The sequence below is a fragment of the Archocentrus centrarchus genome, chromosome 10 (assembly GCF_007364275.1).
Source record: "Archocentrus centrarchus isolate MPI-CPG fArcCen1 chromosome 10, fArcCen1, whole genome shotgun sequence".
Classification (NCBI taxonomy): Eukaryota; Metazoa; Chordata; class Actinopteri; order Cichliformes; family Cichlidae; genus Archocentrus; species Archocentrus centrarchus.
Window position 1 is genome coordinate 25,452,356 of NC_044355.1, and position 19,684 is coordinate 25,472,039.

General features: G+C 38.7%; 1 protein-coding gene across 1 annotated transcript in view; it reads right to left on the reverse strand.

Moving 5' to 3' along the window:
* pigg (phosphatidylinositol glycan anchor biosynthesis class G (EMM blood group)) overlaps positions 1-19,684 on the reverse strand; it is an 89,327-nt gene that overhangs the window by 57,325 nt on the left and 12,318 nt on the right. The window contains exons 5-7 of the mRNA XM_030738611.1: positions 14,905-15,043; positions 7,400-7,612; positions 519-736 (exon numbers count right to left, since the gene is read on the reverse strand). Coding sequence (XP_030594471.1) covers positions 519-736; positions 7,400-7,612; positions 14,905-15,043 — 570 coding nt within the window. The remainder of the gene's footprint in view (positions 1-518; positions 737-7,399; positions 7,613-14,904; positions 15,044-19,684) is intronic.

A 19,684-nucleotide genomic window follows, 5' to 3' on the forward strand; every position in this document is an offset into this window, starting at 1 on the left:
AAACCCCAGAGCTACATCTCATACTCTACAGGCCTCGGTTAGCAAATGTGAGACCATCTGTCTGACAGCTAAGGCTTGGACTAAACTGGGTCATGCAACAGGACAATGACCCCAACACAGCAGCAAATCTACAACAGAATGGCTGAAAAAAAATAATTATGGACCAAAATTCCTCCAAAAGCATGTGACAGACTGATAAACTCATACAGAAAACAATTACTTCAAGTTACTGCTGCTAAAGTTAGTTCTACAAGCTACTGAATTATGGGGTGTACTTGGTATTTCACACACTGCTTCTGCATTTTGGCTTAGTTAAATGCTTAAATAAATGATGATGAATGATTTACTTAAAACTCGCTATGGACCAGATTATAATTAATTTTTTATATCCTAATATCTTTAGAAATGACAGAGGGTGTACTCTCATTGTACCATGACTGCATATACTGTTACTGTTAATAAGCAGGTCATCAAGCTATTAGGAGTACATAAGAAAAATAAGATTATTCTGTCCTCACCTGGAACACAAACACCATGCCTGCAATCATGGAGTACATATCATACTTCCCCAGCTGTTTGCTCAGAGCGGCGCTCATGGAAGCTAGGGCCTCCAGATACTGCTTCAGGACCTTTTTGCCCATGTTGGTCAGCACCTCAGAGGTGTTTCCCTCCAGGTAAAGCTTCATCCAGTTCCCATGAGCCTTTTCTGCCACACGAAACTGCTCAAATCCCACCTCTGGATTGAAGAGAAGTAATAGGGGAGGAAGTTTTAATACGCTATTATGTGCAATGCTCTAGTTATTGTAATCTAAATTTGGGAGGGAGGGAGTGTTTGCAGTTTGTTTATGCTTTATGTGAAATTTCATCAGCTTTACAGAATTTAATGCTCACATAATTACTTGATTTGATGCCATGTGATTAATCAGGAGAAACTTTCTGAAAATAAAGCCTTCTTATAGTGGAGATAAACTTTGCTACCTGGCTCCCTGTGACCTAAATGCAATATTCCTAACATTCCAGGATATGCCATTTGGCAACCGTGCGCATATTTCTTCATAATAACAAACAATTTGTCACCATATTCTGACACGTTAATTAATTAAAATGTTAAGCTACAGCTGGCTGACACCGGTACCACTTGCGGATTATTTTTTGCTACTAGCTCATTCACAAACCAAACTGATCCATGACAAATGTGAAGGAAAGGTAAGACAGTCTCAAGTGCTTTGCCTCTTCACATTGCTGCCTACCCTGCTGTAATTTAGCCTAAAGAAAACACAGACATATTCTAACTGCTTGTTTTCTTATAAATGGGAGTTCAGGTGGACTCTTTATGAGCTCATCAATCATTCATCTTGGATGTTGTTTTTTAGAAAGGAAATCTATTAAATTTCTGTATTTTCCTTTTCCCGTGTTCTTGTGTCAATAATGTTCCTTAAATTGAAAACAATATGCCTGTGGTAAAACCATTTAGTTCTGAGCAAAGGAATGCACAATTTATCAAGATGCTAACTATGACAAGCTATGACTCATTCACATGTTTACAGATGAAATTATGCTCCCTTTTATTTTACTTCAGCGCTCAGGAGCCTGTTCAAGGACGAAGAAATGTGGAGGTTTGAGTTGTGGTATACTTGAGTGAAACACACACACATAGACAAACAGAGCGCAGACACAGACTACTAAAAACAATCACCTATCTCAGCAGCATAGGCACAGAGATGATAAATAGTCACTGTGGCTTTGCCAGACAGAAGGGTTGGTTGAAATATCAGAACTTTAAGCCACAGGCATGAATCATGCAATATCAATGGCCCTGGCCATGTTTCATCTGTCTAAAAGTACAGGGATTGGTTAATGGCTCTCCAAGATGCCTGAGGTTAGAAGCACAAAAAAAAAAACCAAAAAACAAAACACAATATGAAGATTGAAGCAAAGCAGACAGAAAGAGAGAGAGAGAGAGAGAGAGAGAGAGGCAGGGAGAGTTTTTAAAGTTTGTCTCACCACAGCTGAACTTTAAAAATGTTCCAGGTTATTTCTACTTTAAGCCCAAGAAATGTGACTGCAAGAACAAAGACAAAAAAAAATAAAATAAAATCATAAAATATTCAACTAGTGCACCAGACTAAAGCCGAGAGTGGCTGGGCATTATAAATCCTTGCTAAGTGATTTTTCGATTGAGCTACTTTTTAATCTCCCTGATGAAACCTAATTGAATACTGGAATCAGAAATATTTCTTGTCAGAAAGAAGGCTGATTTCTTCCAAGCAACTTCTCTCACACCCAAGGTTTGACCCTAACAGGTGTCCAGCAGGCACGCTACTTAAAATAACATCCCAGGCCAATTTCCCAACAGTGACAACTATTACATCCTTTTGCATAACAGCTTCATGATTACCCAAGTGGACAAATACAAAAAAAGGCAACACATCCAAATGTAGGTCTGCTGAAATAATTTCCATTTCATCCCATCTCTATGGAAACCAGGGACCAAAATAAAGTGGGAAATGTGCTGCCAGTATTGAGGTTTTTTCATGTTACAGGAAATAGTAGTTGTTTTGAAAATGCTGCATTTACTGCATGCTGCAGTTTGATTCTTTTCACCACATCAGTTTTTTTTCTCCAAGACGCTGCACATCTGTTTTACACAGCTGCATGTCGGCCTACTGTATAAAGAGTGTTTTCATCAGCAGGAGCGATAAACTGACGACTGTGTGGACCTTAAGATGAGAAGCGCCTTAGGCTGAATGTTAATTTTATGTTAGGACAATAAACACAAAGCAGAAAACAGGTAACTTTTCACCATGTTTGTCATTTTACTTTACTGTGTTGATGTGCTAACTCTCGATAATTAGCTAGAAATACATAGTTCACAAGGGTAATCTTAACATGATTGGCTTTAATTTTCTTTTTTAAGATTTATTTTTGCCTTCATTAAACAGTGACAGCTGAATGACAAGAAGGTAAGGAGTGAGTTGGGGAATGACATGTAATAAAGCCTCAGTCACACAGGCCTAGAGACTGGTTGGCGACCCCTGGCAGCCTCCAGTCACTAGCAAAAAATGCTTATTCCCCAACTGGTTGGCAAGTGGTTGCTGGCTGTCCTCTGTTAAAATCGGTCACAAAAGGGATGCTGCACCAAAAATGTCCATGTGACTACTTTGGTCACAAGCAAATTGCTGCCATCACCCATAGTTTGCATGGAAGATGCCAGCTTGTCTGCAAGCGTGTTGGCTGCAGCGGTAAGGCCCGACTTTAACTCTGAAGGCAAAAGGTCTCCGTTTCCAGTTTGCACTGCACGTTTTCACAGTTTCACTACCACGAGTAGTAACTGGTGAGTGTTTGCAGACAGGTTGGTGTCTTAAGTACAAATTACAGGTGACTGCAGCAACCTGCTGGCAAACAAAGCAATCGCAAGGAAGTTTTCAGTGCAGCACTATATTTGCGACCACACTCCAGCAACTCCAGCAACCACTCACCAACTGGTCATGGAATACAATCTCTTCTCTAATGACCAGTGTTTACCAGGGGATCACTGACCAGTCTCTAGGCCTGTGTGACTGGGGGCTTAATGGCCTAGGGCTGAGTCAAACTCAGGCCACTGAGATAATGACCCAGCCTCTACATGAGGTGCACCCTCTTGCAGGTGAGCACTACGGCATTCCAAATATTTTGTGCAAAGCTGTGATCTGATAACAGTGCTTAAAACTAAGATCACAAATCTTATAACCTTCTTTTGAGATTTGAGATTTCACAGCCGTTTCAGTGATTAAAAGAAAAGAAAGAGGATAATTAAAACCACTGCAGAATCTCTCTGGTGACACTGGGCGGAAGAACTATTGCGTGGCCACAAGATATTATTGCATGATCACATGATGAATAACCTGTGGCCATGAGTTAGTAATGCATAGAAATTAGATAATTAAGTCTTAGGCTGTTCACAAAGTATAGAATATGAGGGTCAGCTCCATAAAGCTTTTATCTCTTAAAGAAAGCATCAATTTGATTTAATTTAATTAAAATTTTTGGAATAGATTACAGATTATAATAGTATCCTAAGAATTCATTTTATTGCATACTATGGTATACTCTACAGGATATTGAAGTTTTTAAAAATCTATGGTCTATGCAGTGCAATCAGAGGTTCCATAACACAGAGAGGGTTAGGGGACAGAAAAGTCACGTAATGCATCAAAGAAGCCACAGCTGTTAAAACTAAACAAAACTGCCTTTGCAAACAAAGCATCAATCATTTACATTTAGAAATCAAAGCACTTACAATAATCACTCAAAATCAGCAGGAGTCATTGCACAGAAGCAGCTGTTTGCAGACTATGGACAGCACTGACAGGAAATGCTTTTATTTTGATGTGCACGAAAGTAACCTCTTCAGTGTTTTCTCGCTAGCACTAGTGATGCTATGAACTGGTTGACACCAGAAGCCTGTATTGCAAAGCAGGATCTGGGTTTATGCAGGTAACCTCTGGATTAACCCTGGGTTTTCTGTACAAAAGCAGGGTACTTTTTAGTAGTGTACATCACCATGGTAACTTATGCTGCAGACCTAATTTGCTCCAGAGCAGGTTACGTTAAAGATAAGAGATCAACAGGTATGATACTACTGCCTACTGTCTACACAGATCTCAAGAAAATAGCATGACTGTACCTGGAAGGTCCTTCAGACCTCTGTGTGCAGAGAGTAGGAGGCTCTAAAGTTTTTTCAAAGCAGCTGAAGTCTTTGCCTTTCTCTAATGAGATGTGATTCTTAGATGCAACTTTAGTCCTGCTGATATTGTCTGATTGACTGCAAACATTCTGCAACAATTTGAGAATAGAGTAGAATGCTATGGAATAGCCCTTTATTGTTATATAGCATAACATTAATCCACAATTTTAGCAGGACAGCTATTTTTATTTCTCATCAAATTTGTATATAGTCTAAGTTCATATTTGAATTCTGCTTTATATTTATTCTTCACTCTCAAACCTTTAAAAACTACCGCAGGGCTGCAGCTGAATGAACAAGCTTTAACACATCTAATGAATGACAATTGTGATCACTCGGTCTTAATCATAGAGCTGTAATACTGTTAAACCTGTTAACTTACAGTCGGCTGCCTTTCCTTCCAGGCTTAGGCTAAACTTTATTAATACAGTACCTCTCATTCCAGTCTAACTGACCAAAACACTTAAAGCATACACTAATTCACGCAATACTTTTAATACTTCACAGTACACTATACAGTACAGTGCTCTTCCTCTCACACACACTCACAGAGCTACTTTGGCTGCAGCAACTGTGTTGCTTTCAGTCTGTTACACGTTTAACCCTATATTTTCCTAATATTATAGTTTTATCTTCCTTTATAAAATCAGTCTCTGCTGCCAGTAGTACACTAAACTGTGTTTCAAAGTGATGGACTAATTCAATGTTGGTGCTGTCCTTATATAGTCAGGTCAATACAGTAAGTATTTGAACAATCACAATTTTTGTAATTTTTTTCCCCCTGTGGACCATCATGGTAGATTTTTAAAAATGAATTACGTTAATCCAATACTAGACCCTTTGATAGAAAGCAGAAAGTCATTGTGTTATTGTCCAGAAGCTTGTGGATCTGCCTGTATTTGTACCACTAGTTTGGCCAAAGGTAAATATGCACTCAGGTTATAAGGCTCCATTATACTCTTAGCTTCCATCCATTCACCTCCCAATATGAAAAAGTAAAGACACCATCTGAAACTCAGTCTAGTAATGCTTGTCATTTTTTGGTGATCAATTTTGTCATATTTTGTTGCTCTTTTTTCCCCTCCTTTGCTTACAACACTTTCTCTAGAACAGCATGTTTCAAGTAAAACTTAATCAGCAAAAAATTTAGGGAAAACAGCTCCTTCTTCTTTTCAACATCTTCCAAATCAGAAAATGCTATGTGTCCAATTATTTTTGTAGTTCTATCTCTGCCTCTTCTAATATACTTTGAAAAGATAAGACAGATTACTTCTGACTGCCGGTAATTGCTGCCATTGGTGTATCGAATGTTTCTGAAAGTGAAAGACGGCAACAGAAAGAGTGGGAGACAGATAAGAAGGGTGGAGGAGAGGCTCAAAGATGGATAACTCAGACGAACAGTGTGACCCCGAGATGTAAGCAGGGAGCAAAGCCATGTGTGGATATGCGCATACATTTGCACAGAGACGGGGACACAGTTGATGTTCAAGAACAGAGCGCAGACGTTAAGTCGTGGGGGCTGGGATTGTAAATGTGGTTAAAAAAAAATACAAAATTTTAATCAGACACATTTGTCTTGAGCACACTATTCCAGCACTAATGTTTGTTAAATGTTAGCGCTGGAAATGGAGCTGGGTTGGTCAAATCATTTTTGAGTCATCTTAAGTCTGTGCCATCTGTGACGACTGTTAAATGCACAAAACTGAGCGCACTGCAAATAAAAGCATAATTTAAATACAGCGGTGGCAGTGGTGGAATGAGTTAGCATATGTTAGTTATGTTAGCTTGTTGAACTAACATTAGCTTATTTTACTACTTGAAATAGAGTTAATAGACTCATATTGGTGTCTATCAGGTGAATGTAGTTCCTTTGGCTCCGTTTTTGGTCTATACCAACTCCTGAGGGAAACGTCTGGTTCATTAATTGCTAAAGGCTCCGCTGTGTTCACCAGCTAATTTGTAAATTTCTCTGTCTGCAGGTTGCTGCTGGGTGGCTTATCAAAGGCTTTTCAGTGAGAACAGTCGTCTACTGTGACAGTGAATAAAGACCGCATGTTTACAGCAATGTAGAACCAAAACAGTGAGCTGCTGAAATGAGCTGACATGAAAAGCAGATTTAGGTTGTAATTCTCTGTTGGTCCATCACTAGAAATCTCCCCTTTCATATTATCCTTATTCATCTGACCCACTGTTAACAGAAGAACATTTAAAAATGCGGCTTTAAGCAGTGAATCAGTTTAATGTGAGTAGCAGGTGATCAAACCAACAGCCGACTGTTGTGTATAAACCAGATTATCAACTGTCAGTTTGTGGAGTTTTGGCAATAGCTGGATTAAAATACTGCTACTTTTAAGTACAAAGCCTCCCTTAACTTTAATAGTTTGGGAGAAGGCTGAGCAATAGGGAATAATGAGAACTGGCTCTCATGTGTTTGATGGATCTTCCAGCTTCAATAGAGTTCTGACTGACATGAGGTGAAAAAAAGTTTCATTTTTAGAATGAACTATGCCTTAAATTATTTGGCATGCCCACACACCTGTGTGCATGAAAAAAGTCGCTGCTGAGACCATCACCAGCCAGGAAACAATACAGCATAATGATGAGAGCACCTGTCAAACAAGGTATTGGCTTTTAATGAGTCCAGAGGTTGAACACAGTGAATTTATAACCCACCTTTCTCATAGTCGGTCATGCTGTCTTTGAGCAGACAGCTGAGCTGGTGGCCATTGAGATGCAGGAAGCGCAGCTGGTCTCGCAGTGAGGTTTCCTCCAAGACACTCGGGATCACTCGCCCCACACTGTTCTGAGATATGGGCAGGCCAAGGCCCAGGGCCAGGGTCGGAGTCAGATCAACCTGCTCCACCACTCCCGGTTTCTCCATTCCCCCTGAGAGGACAGAGCAAAAGCACACAGGGAAATCAGTAAAAACCACACAGCTGGTGCAATAGTTGATGGTAAAATAATAACCCATAAATTAGTTCATGTTTTTGGCTGTGACATATTTTGTTTTAAAAACATTTATTTGCTAAGCACTGTGTTTTGTTTTGTTTTTTAATCACGTGATTAGTGGTAATGTGTCTGCAAAACCTCAAATGCAAAGAGATGCAGATGAGTTGCACTCATTGGTGCACACTCATTCAGACTGACTGCAACTTGTTGGCAATCTGTCAGCGTTTTAATATCAGACGGCAGTTATTTTAAAATCTTCACCAAGCTGTAATTGCAGTCGTCTCAGTCAAACTGCAGTTTTTGGAGACAAGTTGCCTCCTACCAGGCAACCTGTGCAATTACCTTGCAATCAAAAGTGGTCACCCAGAGGTTGAGGGAGTTGCGTGCTCAACTTCTGGATGATCTTTTAGTCACAACTACTTGCAATCAGTCTCAGACAGCAAAAAATTCAATGCAATCGCTGAGCAACTACCAGTTTTTCCTAGTTGCAGGGAGGTTGCTTAAGTATTTTTAATCTAGTGGTACGGAGCTATTATTCTTGAAAAAATACATGTACAAAAAACCTAAAATGTCCACCCCTTTCTGTATGTATCACTTTTCCCTTTAAAACATGTACTGTTGGGTACAAGACATGGAAAAGCTTTCAAGTATGAGTCAAATAACTAATCATAATTGTGCTACATCAGTCCTCGATGAGTGAGTACCAAAATTCATATTTATTTGTTTAATAAAAAAAAAAAAGCTATTTCTTCCATCATGATTGACAGACAAAAACTATTTCTATGATCGACACAGGGAAATGGCTCAATTTTCCTGGAGAGAGTCTCAAAGGATTTCACAACAATCATCAAGACAAATTTTAAGTTCTTCTCCTAAAGTTATAAACCAAACACAAACACTAACAGCAAAGAAATAATGACAGTTTGAATTACTTGGAAGTCAGTGAATATATTTTACTCATATATCTCACTCTAGTCCCAACCGTCTTCTTTCTCTTTTTACCCTCAGCATAAGAAAATACTGCATATACAGACTGTGAGGAAGGTCTACAACATTTATCAGCAACTGACTCATCATGCATTAAGGCAGAGAACATTAGTGACATCCTGTTTGTAGATCAGTATAAACAGAAGGCTAAAACAGAAACAAAAAAACTGAACAAATGAATAAAGTTGTTTTGATTTGTGGTTTTCATTTTTCGAAGTTTGTCAGACACTTTTAAGCTGAAACTTGGCTTCCTACAAAGAGCTTTCAAGCATACAAACAGCGAGTGGGAGTCTTTTCCCAGACTGTCATTTGAGTGAAGTTTTCAGATTCTAATACTGAACTAAACTGGTGTATGATATATTCGAAAATGAACAACGCAATTCACATTGTGTGGGGAAGAGAGCCAGCCACATACTGAAGCATGATACAAACCCCACAGCTATGAGCTAATTTTATAATTGGACACAATGAAATAAGCCTGAGAATTATCCATTTCGTAACAAGACAAGGGCTTTACTCTATTAAGCTCACAGCTATTTGGGATAATGCCAAAGTTATCAAGGATATCAGGCTTATTTAAATCGGTTAGCAATAAATGTCTAAAAAGTAATATAAGTTATGGTTTTAGCTGGTGTAAGTACACTAATGAGTAAAGTTGATAGAGTCTAATTTTCAAAAGTGAGTATTTACAAACCTGCTGGACAGAATTAATCCACTTTATCAAATGTTAATCCTGCATTAACTGTGTATAAAACCACACATTCTAATTTTACAATGTTGCTTTTTGTTCTCTGACAATTAGTAAGTAGAAGCCTACATGAAACGTATTTAGAACAGTACCTGCTTGGTTTGTAGTGTAATTTCTGGCTTACACAGAAAACAGCGATTCCCACAGAATACAATAGACGTGTCATAACTCAGTTAAAGGTTACAGATGCTGAACGCTGAGTCATAATTGAGAAATCTGCAGCAGGCAGAAATTCAATGTAAAATCTAATATCTGACTTTATAATATATAAATACAGCCGTAACCATTCTTATGTTTCTGAAAAGGGAAAATTCAGAACCTCTGAATGTCACACTGAAGCACCAGCACGTCAGACCAAAACAAATGTGTGTGTCGGCCACATCTCCCCATTGCCTCTCCATTTCATTTACAACCAGAAAGGTTGTATATACATTAGAGCCAATTAAAAAAAAGAGAGAGAAAGAGATCCTGCATACAGACTGTATATAAAAGATGGACATAGCTACCATGATGTCATCAATCTTAAGCCTTTTCATCTTTTTGAAACAGGACGTGAGAGGTCAATCAAAGCTGACTAAGAAAATGATGGACACTGCACGTTCATGGGGTGGCAACTTGTCAGTCACAAGGTAGGCCCACAATAAACCATATCCTGCTTTGTCCTTCTTTTTGATGTAAAGCTGCACCCACACGGGAAGTAATTTGCAGCGACGTGGCAAACAGAGACCACAGAAAGTCAATGACACTCAGTGACTTCAAGTGACTACAGGTGAAAAAAACCCTGCAAATGCATTGTGGGCAGATACCACACATCACTCAACTTTAAGGGGAACAATTGAAGCAACTACTTCGCTTTTCAGACCAGTAAGCTACATCCATCTGTTACATAGTCTATAATCCAACAACCAGCAGCCCATGCTAAAACTGTAGAATCCACTGAATGGATGCAATATTGTGCAGTAAGCCAATGGATGCTGAGTCTACTCCATTCCACTGAGGATGAAACAAACACATACACGGTGAAACAACAAGCAAAGGAGAGAAGCAAACTGCAGAAGTAAACTTCAGCATGAGGTGAAATGAAAAGAGTAAAATTAAACCAACTAATTTTATTTAAAGGACACCAGCTGAACTCTGGCACTCTGTCTCATTTTTACTTATATTTTATATTATATTTTATCTCTTTATAAAAACATTGAAGGCCAACAGTTTCAAAGAGAGGGACTCACATATACTAGCTGGACGTCTAATGCAACACAGACAAGTATACCTTTCTTGTTTTTCCCCCCCCCAATCACTGCATCACAGCATTGCTGCTTCAGTCACTGATGTGGTTGCACCATTGTTGTGTGTTTTGAAGCAGAAGAGTTACCACCTTATGTATTCTCTGTATATGATATATTCAGATATGCAGTTGCAAAAGTATTTGGACACTGACACATTTTTTTTTTTTTTTTTTGTAATGTGGCTTCTGTAACACCACCATTTTGAATTTTAAATCAAATAACCAAGATGTGACTGAAGTGCAGACTTTCACCTTTAATTCAAGGGGATTTATCAAAAATAATAACTGTTTATAAATTACAGCCATTTGTATACACATTCTCCCATTTTCAGAGGCTCAAAAATAATTTGACAATTGACAGACAGCAGCTTCCTGGTCAGGACAGGCCTGTTCATCACATATTAGGCAGATAAGAGATCTGGAGTTGATTTACAGTGTTGAACTTGTATTTGGTAGTTGTTCCCTGGAACTCTCAATAGGTCTACAGAGATGTCAGTGTACGCATTAGGCTGGCCTTCTTAAAAAGAATGAATGCACTGGCCAGCTCGGCAACACCAAAAGCCCTGAAAGACCAGAGAAAACAACTAACATGGATGATGATAGAATTAGTTCCTTGGTTAAGAAAAACCCTTCACATCATCTAACCAAATCGAGGAGGTAAGCTATCGTTTTTAAGTCTGAAACATAGAGATGCCGCCTTGAATGGAAATACAGAGTTTACAATAGATTGCAGACCAAACTGTATAACAATGATCTGCTAAAATATATTATGAATGATGAAAAATCCAAAATCTAAATCTCTTCCTGCTTACAGTATCTATTAACATGCAATTACGTTTCATTGGAAAAGTTTCCCTAGAGGATATAACATGTCTCTTTTAGGGAAGCTCCTTTCAAAATAAACTCCATCTGTAACACAGACTTCAAGTTTCCACACCATGCCTTTTTTTATTTGAGCTGTCAGACCAGTTTCTCTGTTTTTCTGTCATGTCACAAATTCACCTAAATTTGAGGTGAGCAAACATAACTTTCCACTTTCAGGAGAATTTAAAAAAAAAAAAACCTTCTTTCTGTGTTAAAATCTGAGCAGAAATCCAAGAGAAGTCCAAATGACAAAATACTTTTTTTTTTTTTTAGCAAAAAACAAGGAGGACGATTAGAGGTAAACAATAACCATACGATTTCTGATGCCCACAGTGTCTGATTAAAGCAACATCGTCTCATGCGGTCCTCCAAGCAACGTCAATTAAATATGCTGCCAATCTGTGGTGAGAGGGTTATTTTCTCAGTGATGCATTCAGATTAAAAAGTGAAGTGTACTCAGCCGGCAGTGAACTCTGATCCACCGCAGCACGTTCTAATGAAAACAGCAAGCAGACGAGCTCTCAACTAATGACCCATCATTCTCACAATGTTCAAAATAAAGTTCTGCTAATGAAGATTGCACCAACAGGTGCATTAAAATAGAAAACACTTCCATGTTGATATATTTATATCTAAGGTGGTATCAGTAACAAGTCTGTGCTGTACAGAATTAAATAAGAAAGAACTCAAAGTACAGAACATTAAATAGACTTCAATTTCCTCACTATTTAGCTAGGTGATTCAACATCAAATAAAAATGTCCCTACTTCCAGGAACAATGAGAAGGTTTCTGTTATCCATTTATTACTAGAAAGGACTGCTGGGCTGCTTGAGACACAGACTGTATACAAAAGAAGGACACAGCCATCATTGTTTTTGTACTCCACATTTTGAAGTCTCAGTATTTTGGCCACCATGTTAATTATTTGAATCCAAAAACGACCATATCTGGATAAGAGGAAGACTGCTTAGTTATCATCTAAATCTACCAAGCTTGGTTAGCAATAAACTATAGGGGTGCAACACACAAACAAACATATTTGCTAATTAGTTCCAGGTAAAAGACCTGGGATCTAGCCAGCGGTTGATCGCCCGGCCTGTGCACTGTGCCTTGCTGAGGTTTTCTCGCTAGAACCCTAAAAGACTAATAAATTACCAGAATTTCACTCACCAAAACTGAAATCCAAACTTCTTGTATCACACAGGAAGTTAAATCAGTGGCAACTACAGTTGGTTGGTTTGATCACTGTCAATCAAAAGGGCTCAATACTGTATATCTGCCAACAATCTACAAACACTGACAGCAAAAGTCCTCAAGATATTTTTTGATTGTGCTTATCTAGTCATGCATATTTAATGTTTTCACTGAGGAGCGTTGAACAGACCAACCTGTTTGGCTTTTTGTTTTGTGTTGAATTTTACTTAGTTAATAGCAGAGTTAAAAATTTATGATCACCAGTTCATGAATGAGTTCAGGAATTCATTCATGTTCACTGAAGTAAACACACAATTTGAAATGTACTTATGAACTTTCTGTGGCTGGTAAGATTTTTAGAATCTAAACAACAAACCTCTGGTGGTGAAAAACAAACAAACAAACGAGTCATTCAAGCTGCAGGCACAGCAGGAGGCATAAAGTACAAGCAAAACCATACACACACTGTAGCAATTGAACTTAACTGTTAATGATTCATTAAGGTGAATGGTTTATAAAAGAAAAAAAAAAATCAGTGCCAAGGTTCCAAAAATAGACTTGGCTGAGAAAGAAGCAATTATCACAATGATACTTTCACACTTAAACACATTCAAAATAAAGTTCTGCTCACAGGCCTCTGTGTGCAATGATGACACTGTTCCTCACACTAATGAAGCGTTATGTGTGAGAACTCAAACTCAAGAAAGGATGTAACAGCTGGCAGAGTCATCACAAAAATCACACAAGCTCTTCAAGTTAATGGCAAGTCTGCTTCCACCTGTATCCTTTAAATATCATCTATTCTCATCACTTTCAGATCCATACTTTCCATTCTTGGACTCCAGCAGATTAGCTGTGATTCAGATCTAATCCATTTATAACATCTGGTAACATAACTAAGATTGACATCATTTTCTCTGCGCATTACCCTGCTAATGTGAACACCTCAGATACCTGGCTGAAATTTGAAACTGGCCCACTGAAAGAAAATATATGCACTAGAACAAAAACCACTGTTACAAAACATATACTTATAAAATTTAATTTGTTAATGAATGTGATCTGACTTATTTAAAGGCTGTACACTGTAATTCCTAAATAGATTAGTTATGCAGATTATATTCACTTATTCAGAAATTACATATAATTATAGTACATTGTTAGTTAAAATGGCAATACTTAGACACACATACACTCATTTGCAAGTTCCTTTTTTTGGTGAGGCACAGTGGCTGATGGGTAATCTTGTTTGTTAGTTTGCACCACAGTAATAAATAAGTAAACTGAGCATTAAGTGCAGCCTGAAGTTTAAGTGACTTTGAATGTGGCATGATTGCTGGTGCCAAACAGGCTGGCTTGAGTATTTCAGAAACTGCTGATCTGCTATGATTTTGCCACACAACCATCTCCAGGATTTACAGAGAATGGTCTGAAAAAGAGAAAATATCCAGTAAGTGGCAGCTCTCTGGGAGAAATCCCCCCCGTTGATGCCAGAGGAGAACGGCCAGGCTGCTTCGACCTGATAGGAAGGCCACAGTAATTCAAGTAACCACTCATTACAACCAAGGTTTGCAGAAGAGCATCTCTGAATGCACAACATGTCAAACCTTGAATGGATTATAGCAGCAGAAGGCCACACCAGGCTCACCAAAATTGGGCAACAGAAGATTGGAAAAACATTGCCTGGTCAGAATCTCAATTTCTGCTGTAACATTCACAAAGTAGAATCAAACAGTGGAGTATACTCATGTGGGGATTTTCTTGGCACAGTTCGGGTCCCTTAGTACTAACTGCTTATCATTTAAGTGCCACAACCCTCCCAATTATTGTTGCTGACCACATCCATTCCTTTATAACCACAGTGTAGCCATCTTCTAAGGATTGCTTCCAGCATGAGTATACCCCATCTCCAGATCTCAATCCAATAGAGCACCAATGGAATGTGGTGGAATCAGAGATTTGCGTCATGGGTATGCAGCTGACAAATCTGCAGAAATGGCGTATCAATATGGACCTAAATAAGGCAGTTCAGAAGGCAAAACGAGGTCCAAACTAGTACTAGTAAGATGGACCTAATAAAGTGAGTGTATCTGACAGAAAACTAGGAGTATCAGAGGTACCCACTAAGCACTAAACATTAGAACATTTACCTTTTCTTTTGAAGGCTGGACTTATGAGAACCAGAGGTGTATTGACTTCTGGCTCCGAAGAGCCTCCGTGGCTGCCAGTCTCCGACATGCCGTGGTCTCCACACAGCACCAGCAGGTAGGGCAAGGATCCCTCACTTTCCTGAGAGAAGCAAACCTTAAGGTTAATGACCCCCCCCCACTGCATATGGAAGGCAAATCTTCAAGCTCTAAGATGTGATTTATTCAGGCCTGGAGCTAAATGCATCTTGTGTCAGCTAACAAAATAAAAACAATACATCAAGTCAGGAAAACACAACAATTGCTTAATATAACAGCTGCTGTGGTAATGGATTACTTCTTCAGATATCTTTTCATTTTATTATGATGGAGACATTTGACAGCAGCAAAAAAGAAAGGCATTAAATAATTACTTCTAAGAAAATCATAAACACTTTGAGGCAGTTTCATACCATCTCCAGACTCCAGCCCAGATAATAAATAAACACAGAGGGTGAATAGTATGTTGAGGATGACAGACTTTGATCAAGCTTGGTTTTTTCTTAAGTAATTCCCTTTCAACTAGACTCACAAGAATCTTCCACTGACAATGAATTCAACAGGGAAACCCTTGTGAGTCACAGCAGTGGGGGCTGGTTTAAAAACATGACTACAGATGTTAACAAAACAAAAGCCAGACAGACATGCTACCACATATTACCAAAAGACACTTCAGTCCTAATGTTGTATCACACACAAAATCAAAGGCCATATTTTATTATTTAAGATTGAAAATTGTAAGCCATTAAACAATACATTGAATACAATACAGAGCCTAAAAGACAGAAAAAGTAATGACTGCTGAGGTAGCTGGGATAAACCCTGCCAAGACGAGTCAGATAAACTATTAGTTTAGGGCAGTCGTTCCCAAAGTATGGGCTGCGGCCCCCTCCAGGGCTAAAAGGTACTGTAGGGGGCCACATATTGAACTGAATTGAATAAAAAACTGACAATATGAGGTGGTTAGTTTGTGATATTACTCATTAATCTGACCTAAATTTACTGTTCTTGTGTTGAAGTTTGCGTCCCAGTGGCGACTGGGTCACATATTGGCATCAGTACTTTACATATGACTGGACAGTACTAGCAATTTTTCAACAGCCTGTGTTGTTTATGTTTTTTGAATCAAATATTCAAGGAAATCCATCACTTATCTTGTATTTTGATGAGAATGAAGAAAATTTCACAAACGGTGTGGGGGTTCTGGTTTTTAAGTGGGCCGCAGCACTCTTGAGTTTGGGAACCACTGTCTTACGGTAACATGACTATCCAAGCAGAGGAGCAGAAAATGTGAGTGTTTTGTAGATGGAGCTATTGAACAAGAGTGCTCAAACTTTCCGATACACTCAAGACTTTTACATAAAAAAAAATGAAGAATGGTCTGAGCCAATACCGCAGGTGGAAGCCTGTGCTGAACTGTGCCTTTGTGCTTTGCTGAACAATTATATTAGTTACTCAGCACAGCAGCAGCAGCAAAAGACTATCCTCTGCTCCAGATTTTACCTCTTGTTATAGAATGGCACTGGACACAAGGGACCCCCCCCGCCCCCACCCGCCTCCCAAAAAAAGAAAAATCCTCACAACCGGTACTAAACACCACCTAGCCACACGCTGAGTGAGCCTCTTTTCTGTTTAAGATAAGTCAGAGTTTTCTCCTGGATGAAAGCACGAAGCGGACCTCTTCTGGGAGACGTTTTTCACACTTCATAACAAACCTTTTTTAAGCCAATACACAGTGCTGAATCAGACACTTGCTCGTGTTCTCCATGAGCAAGCCAGGGAAAAAAAAAGTTTCACTTTACTCTGAAATCATGTTTTTTTGGTATCTGGTAAATCAGTGATTCTCAGCCCAGGGGTATTTTAGCTGTTAGGAGGTGGGTGAAAAGCTCAACTAAATAACTCATAGAACTAAATAAGACATGAAATTGTACTTTGATTCTATTTTATGGATGCAAATGAATAACTAAATAAAATGATCACATTTGTATGATGATGATCTTTAGTAAATATTCAGTGAGATGCTCATCAACCTGTGGCAGAATACAGATAAAATAGCTGCCCAAAGAAATGTTCAATCATCAAACTTCTGCCACTAAAGCACACTTGACCAAAGCAGCCTCAACAGTGACAATTCAACAACATGAAGATACATATCAGATCTGCTGGGAAACCTGTGGTCCTCGCATTCATCTGAAGGTTACAGAAAAAAAAACACCCAGTCCCATGGGAATGCCACTCCAGCTTCCAAAGCATCCACTGCCCACGTTTCAGTGACAGACAACTCCACACCCACAGAGGTCCCATGTGCACCCCCAAAAAAGTCAGAGCTGCCCCAAAAGGTTCTCGCAATGCACAACACAATGTTAGTCAGGTGGTTTTAAAGTTGTAGCTGACTGTTATACAGTTACAACTGTAAGTATCTGGACAAAGATACTGTTTTTGTAATGTTACCTCTCTATACCACCACAGTGAATTTGGATTCATTTGGAGTTTGCTATTGAAGTACACAGTTTCTGCTTTAATTCAGTGAGTTTAACAAAAAAATGTAGCAGTAACTGTTTAGGGATTACAAGCATTCTTATACACTGTTCCACGTTTTCAGGGGGTCAGTTTAACTGGACAAACTAACAATTTTTAATAAAAGAATTTTTTTAATACTTGGATAAAAAAAAAAAAAATCCTTCTGGCCAATAACTGTCTGAGGTGTAGAACCCATGAACATCAGCAAATACTGTTTTTCCTCTGTTGAGATGCTGTGCAAAGCCTTTTCTGGAGCCTGGTTCCACTGGCAGCCATACAGTACATGCTCATTCCATAGCATTGCCTCCACATTTGACAGATGACGTGGTGTGCTTTGGATAATGAGCTGTTTATTTCCTTCTTCATACTTTTCTCTTCTCATCATTCTGGTAAAATCTTGGTTTTATCTGCCCAAAGAATTTTTTTCCAGAGCTGTGCAGGCTCTTTTAGATGTTTTCTGGTCTAATCCGGCCTTCTTGTTCTTGAGTGTAACCAGCAGTTTGCACTTTAATGTAAACCCTCTGTACTGTTTTTAGTATTTATAAGAACAGGAAAGAAAAGAAACCCCTGCAGTAAACTCTACATTTCATATATAGTGTTCATATATAGTATAATACTGGAGAGATATAGCTCATCAAAACAACATTATTCAAGGTTTCTATCTGAATTTATGAAAGAAAACTGAAATAGACACAAAACTATTTGCAGGTAGAACTCTTTATTTCATTTGTCTCTCGTACAGGCCTCAGATTACTTGCTTGTTCTGCAGGTCAGATTTAAGAAGTTTTATACTTCAAACAGCAAAAGTAGAAACCAACCTTAAAATCTGAAATATCAAGTAGAGAAGACCGAGGCCATGAGCGCTCCATTAACACAAAGGTCTTACTGAGGTCTTTATGACCAGGAGGTCCTGCTTTCCAATCATGTTTTAATGGAGTGTGTTGCGTTGGTCCGCGCTGCAGGTAAAGAATTTCGCTGCCCCTAATTTGAGCTCAACGAAATAAGCCTCTCGCTTCACATTACAAATGGAACTTTGAGGACTGCCATTTGTATGCTACACTCCTGTTCACTCCCCTACCTCAAATCACCATCCCTTTAAGAGCGTCAAGATGCAGCAGCAGCGAACAACACCCAGCTTACGTGTGTGGTGAAACATCCTGATACAACAGGTTCATAAACACCCGGATATATTAGAAGCATGTGCTGATCAGAGGAAATGCTGTTTGGTAGGAGCGTCTAAGATATCCTGCGGGACCCCACTGGGCTGTGTCTATATTTAGGTCATAGTGCTTCTGAAGAAAAAGAACAGGCACGACTTCCATTAATGTGAGTGAAGCAAGACTTTCAAACAGGTTTCATTCAAAGAGTTCACTGGGAGCACATGTGAGGCTGCCCACAATATAGAGATGTCGCCATGAGCCTGGACAGACAGCATTTAATAAGACAGAATTAACAACTTTGGGATATGGGGAAATCTTGCTTTAACATCTCGAAAAGAAAGCTTAAAAGGTTATGTGCACCTGGCTTCTCTTCTCTCTGCCATTCCAAGTATACAAAAAGGAAAGGGAACAAAGAGGGAGGCTGTAGTCTCATGTAGACATGACTTGACAATCTAAATACAAACTACAAGCTGAATGACAGCAAGAAAATGCCATTAGCAACACACACACACACACACACACAGTGCAAAGACAATATGCATGCACAGCTGCCCGACTATGCCAAAGGAAAAAAAAGAAAAAAAAAAAAAAAACAAAGGCACAAGACCTGCACACTGATCAAAGACAAAATTAAAGATAACAAAAGCTTAACAGTTTATTAAATCTCTGACGGTTCCTGCAACAGATAACATAATAAATGTTGGATACTGTGCAAATTCTCTGTGTAATTAAATGCCTACCCCAAAACTGATAGTGTTAAAAATTCAGATAGCATCATATTAATATATTAACTAGTCATTACTTCATATTTGCATATTTCCCTGTCTTTACTTTATAATGACACTACTACTATAACAACCACGAAAAAAAAGAGTAATTTTATGAATTTCAATAGAGAAAAACAGATGTTGACAAGCAATAGCTAAACTGAATTCAGTCTTGCAAAGCAAATCAGTACAATTAGCTTCACACACAAATCTAAAGCCAAGCCAGTAAAACTTATCTTTAAAATAGATCTCACTGCATTAACAATAAGCAGCAGCATTCATAGTCCAATACTCCAT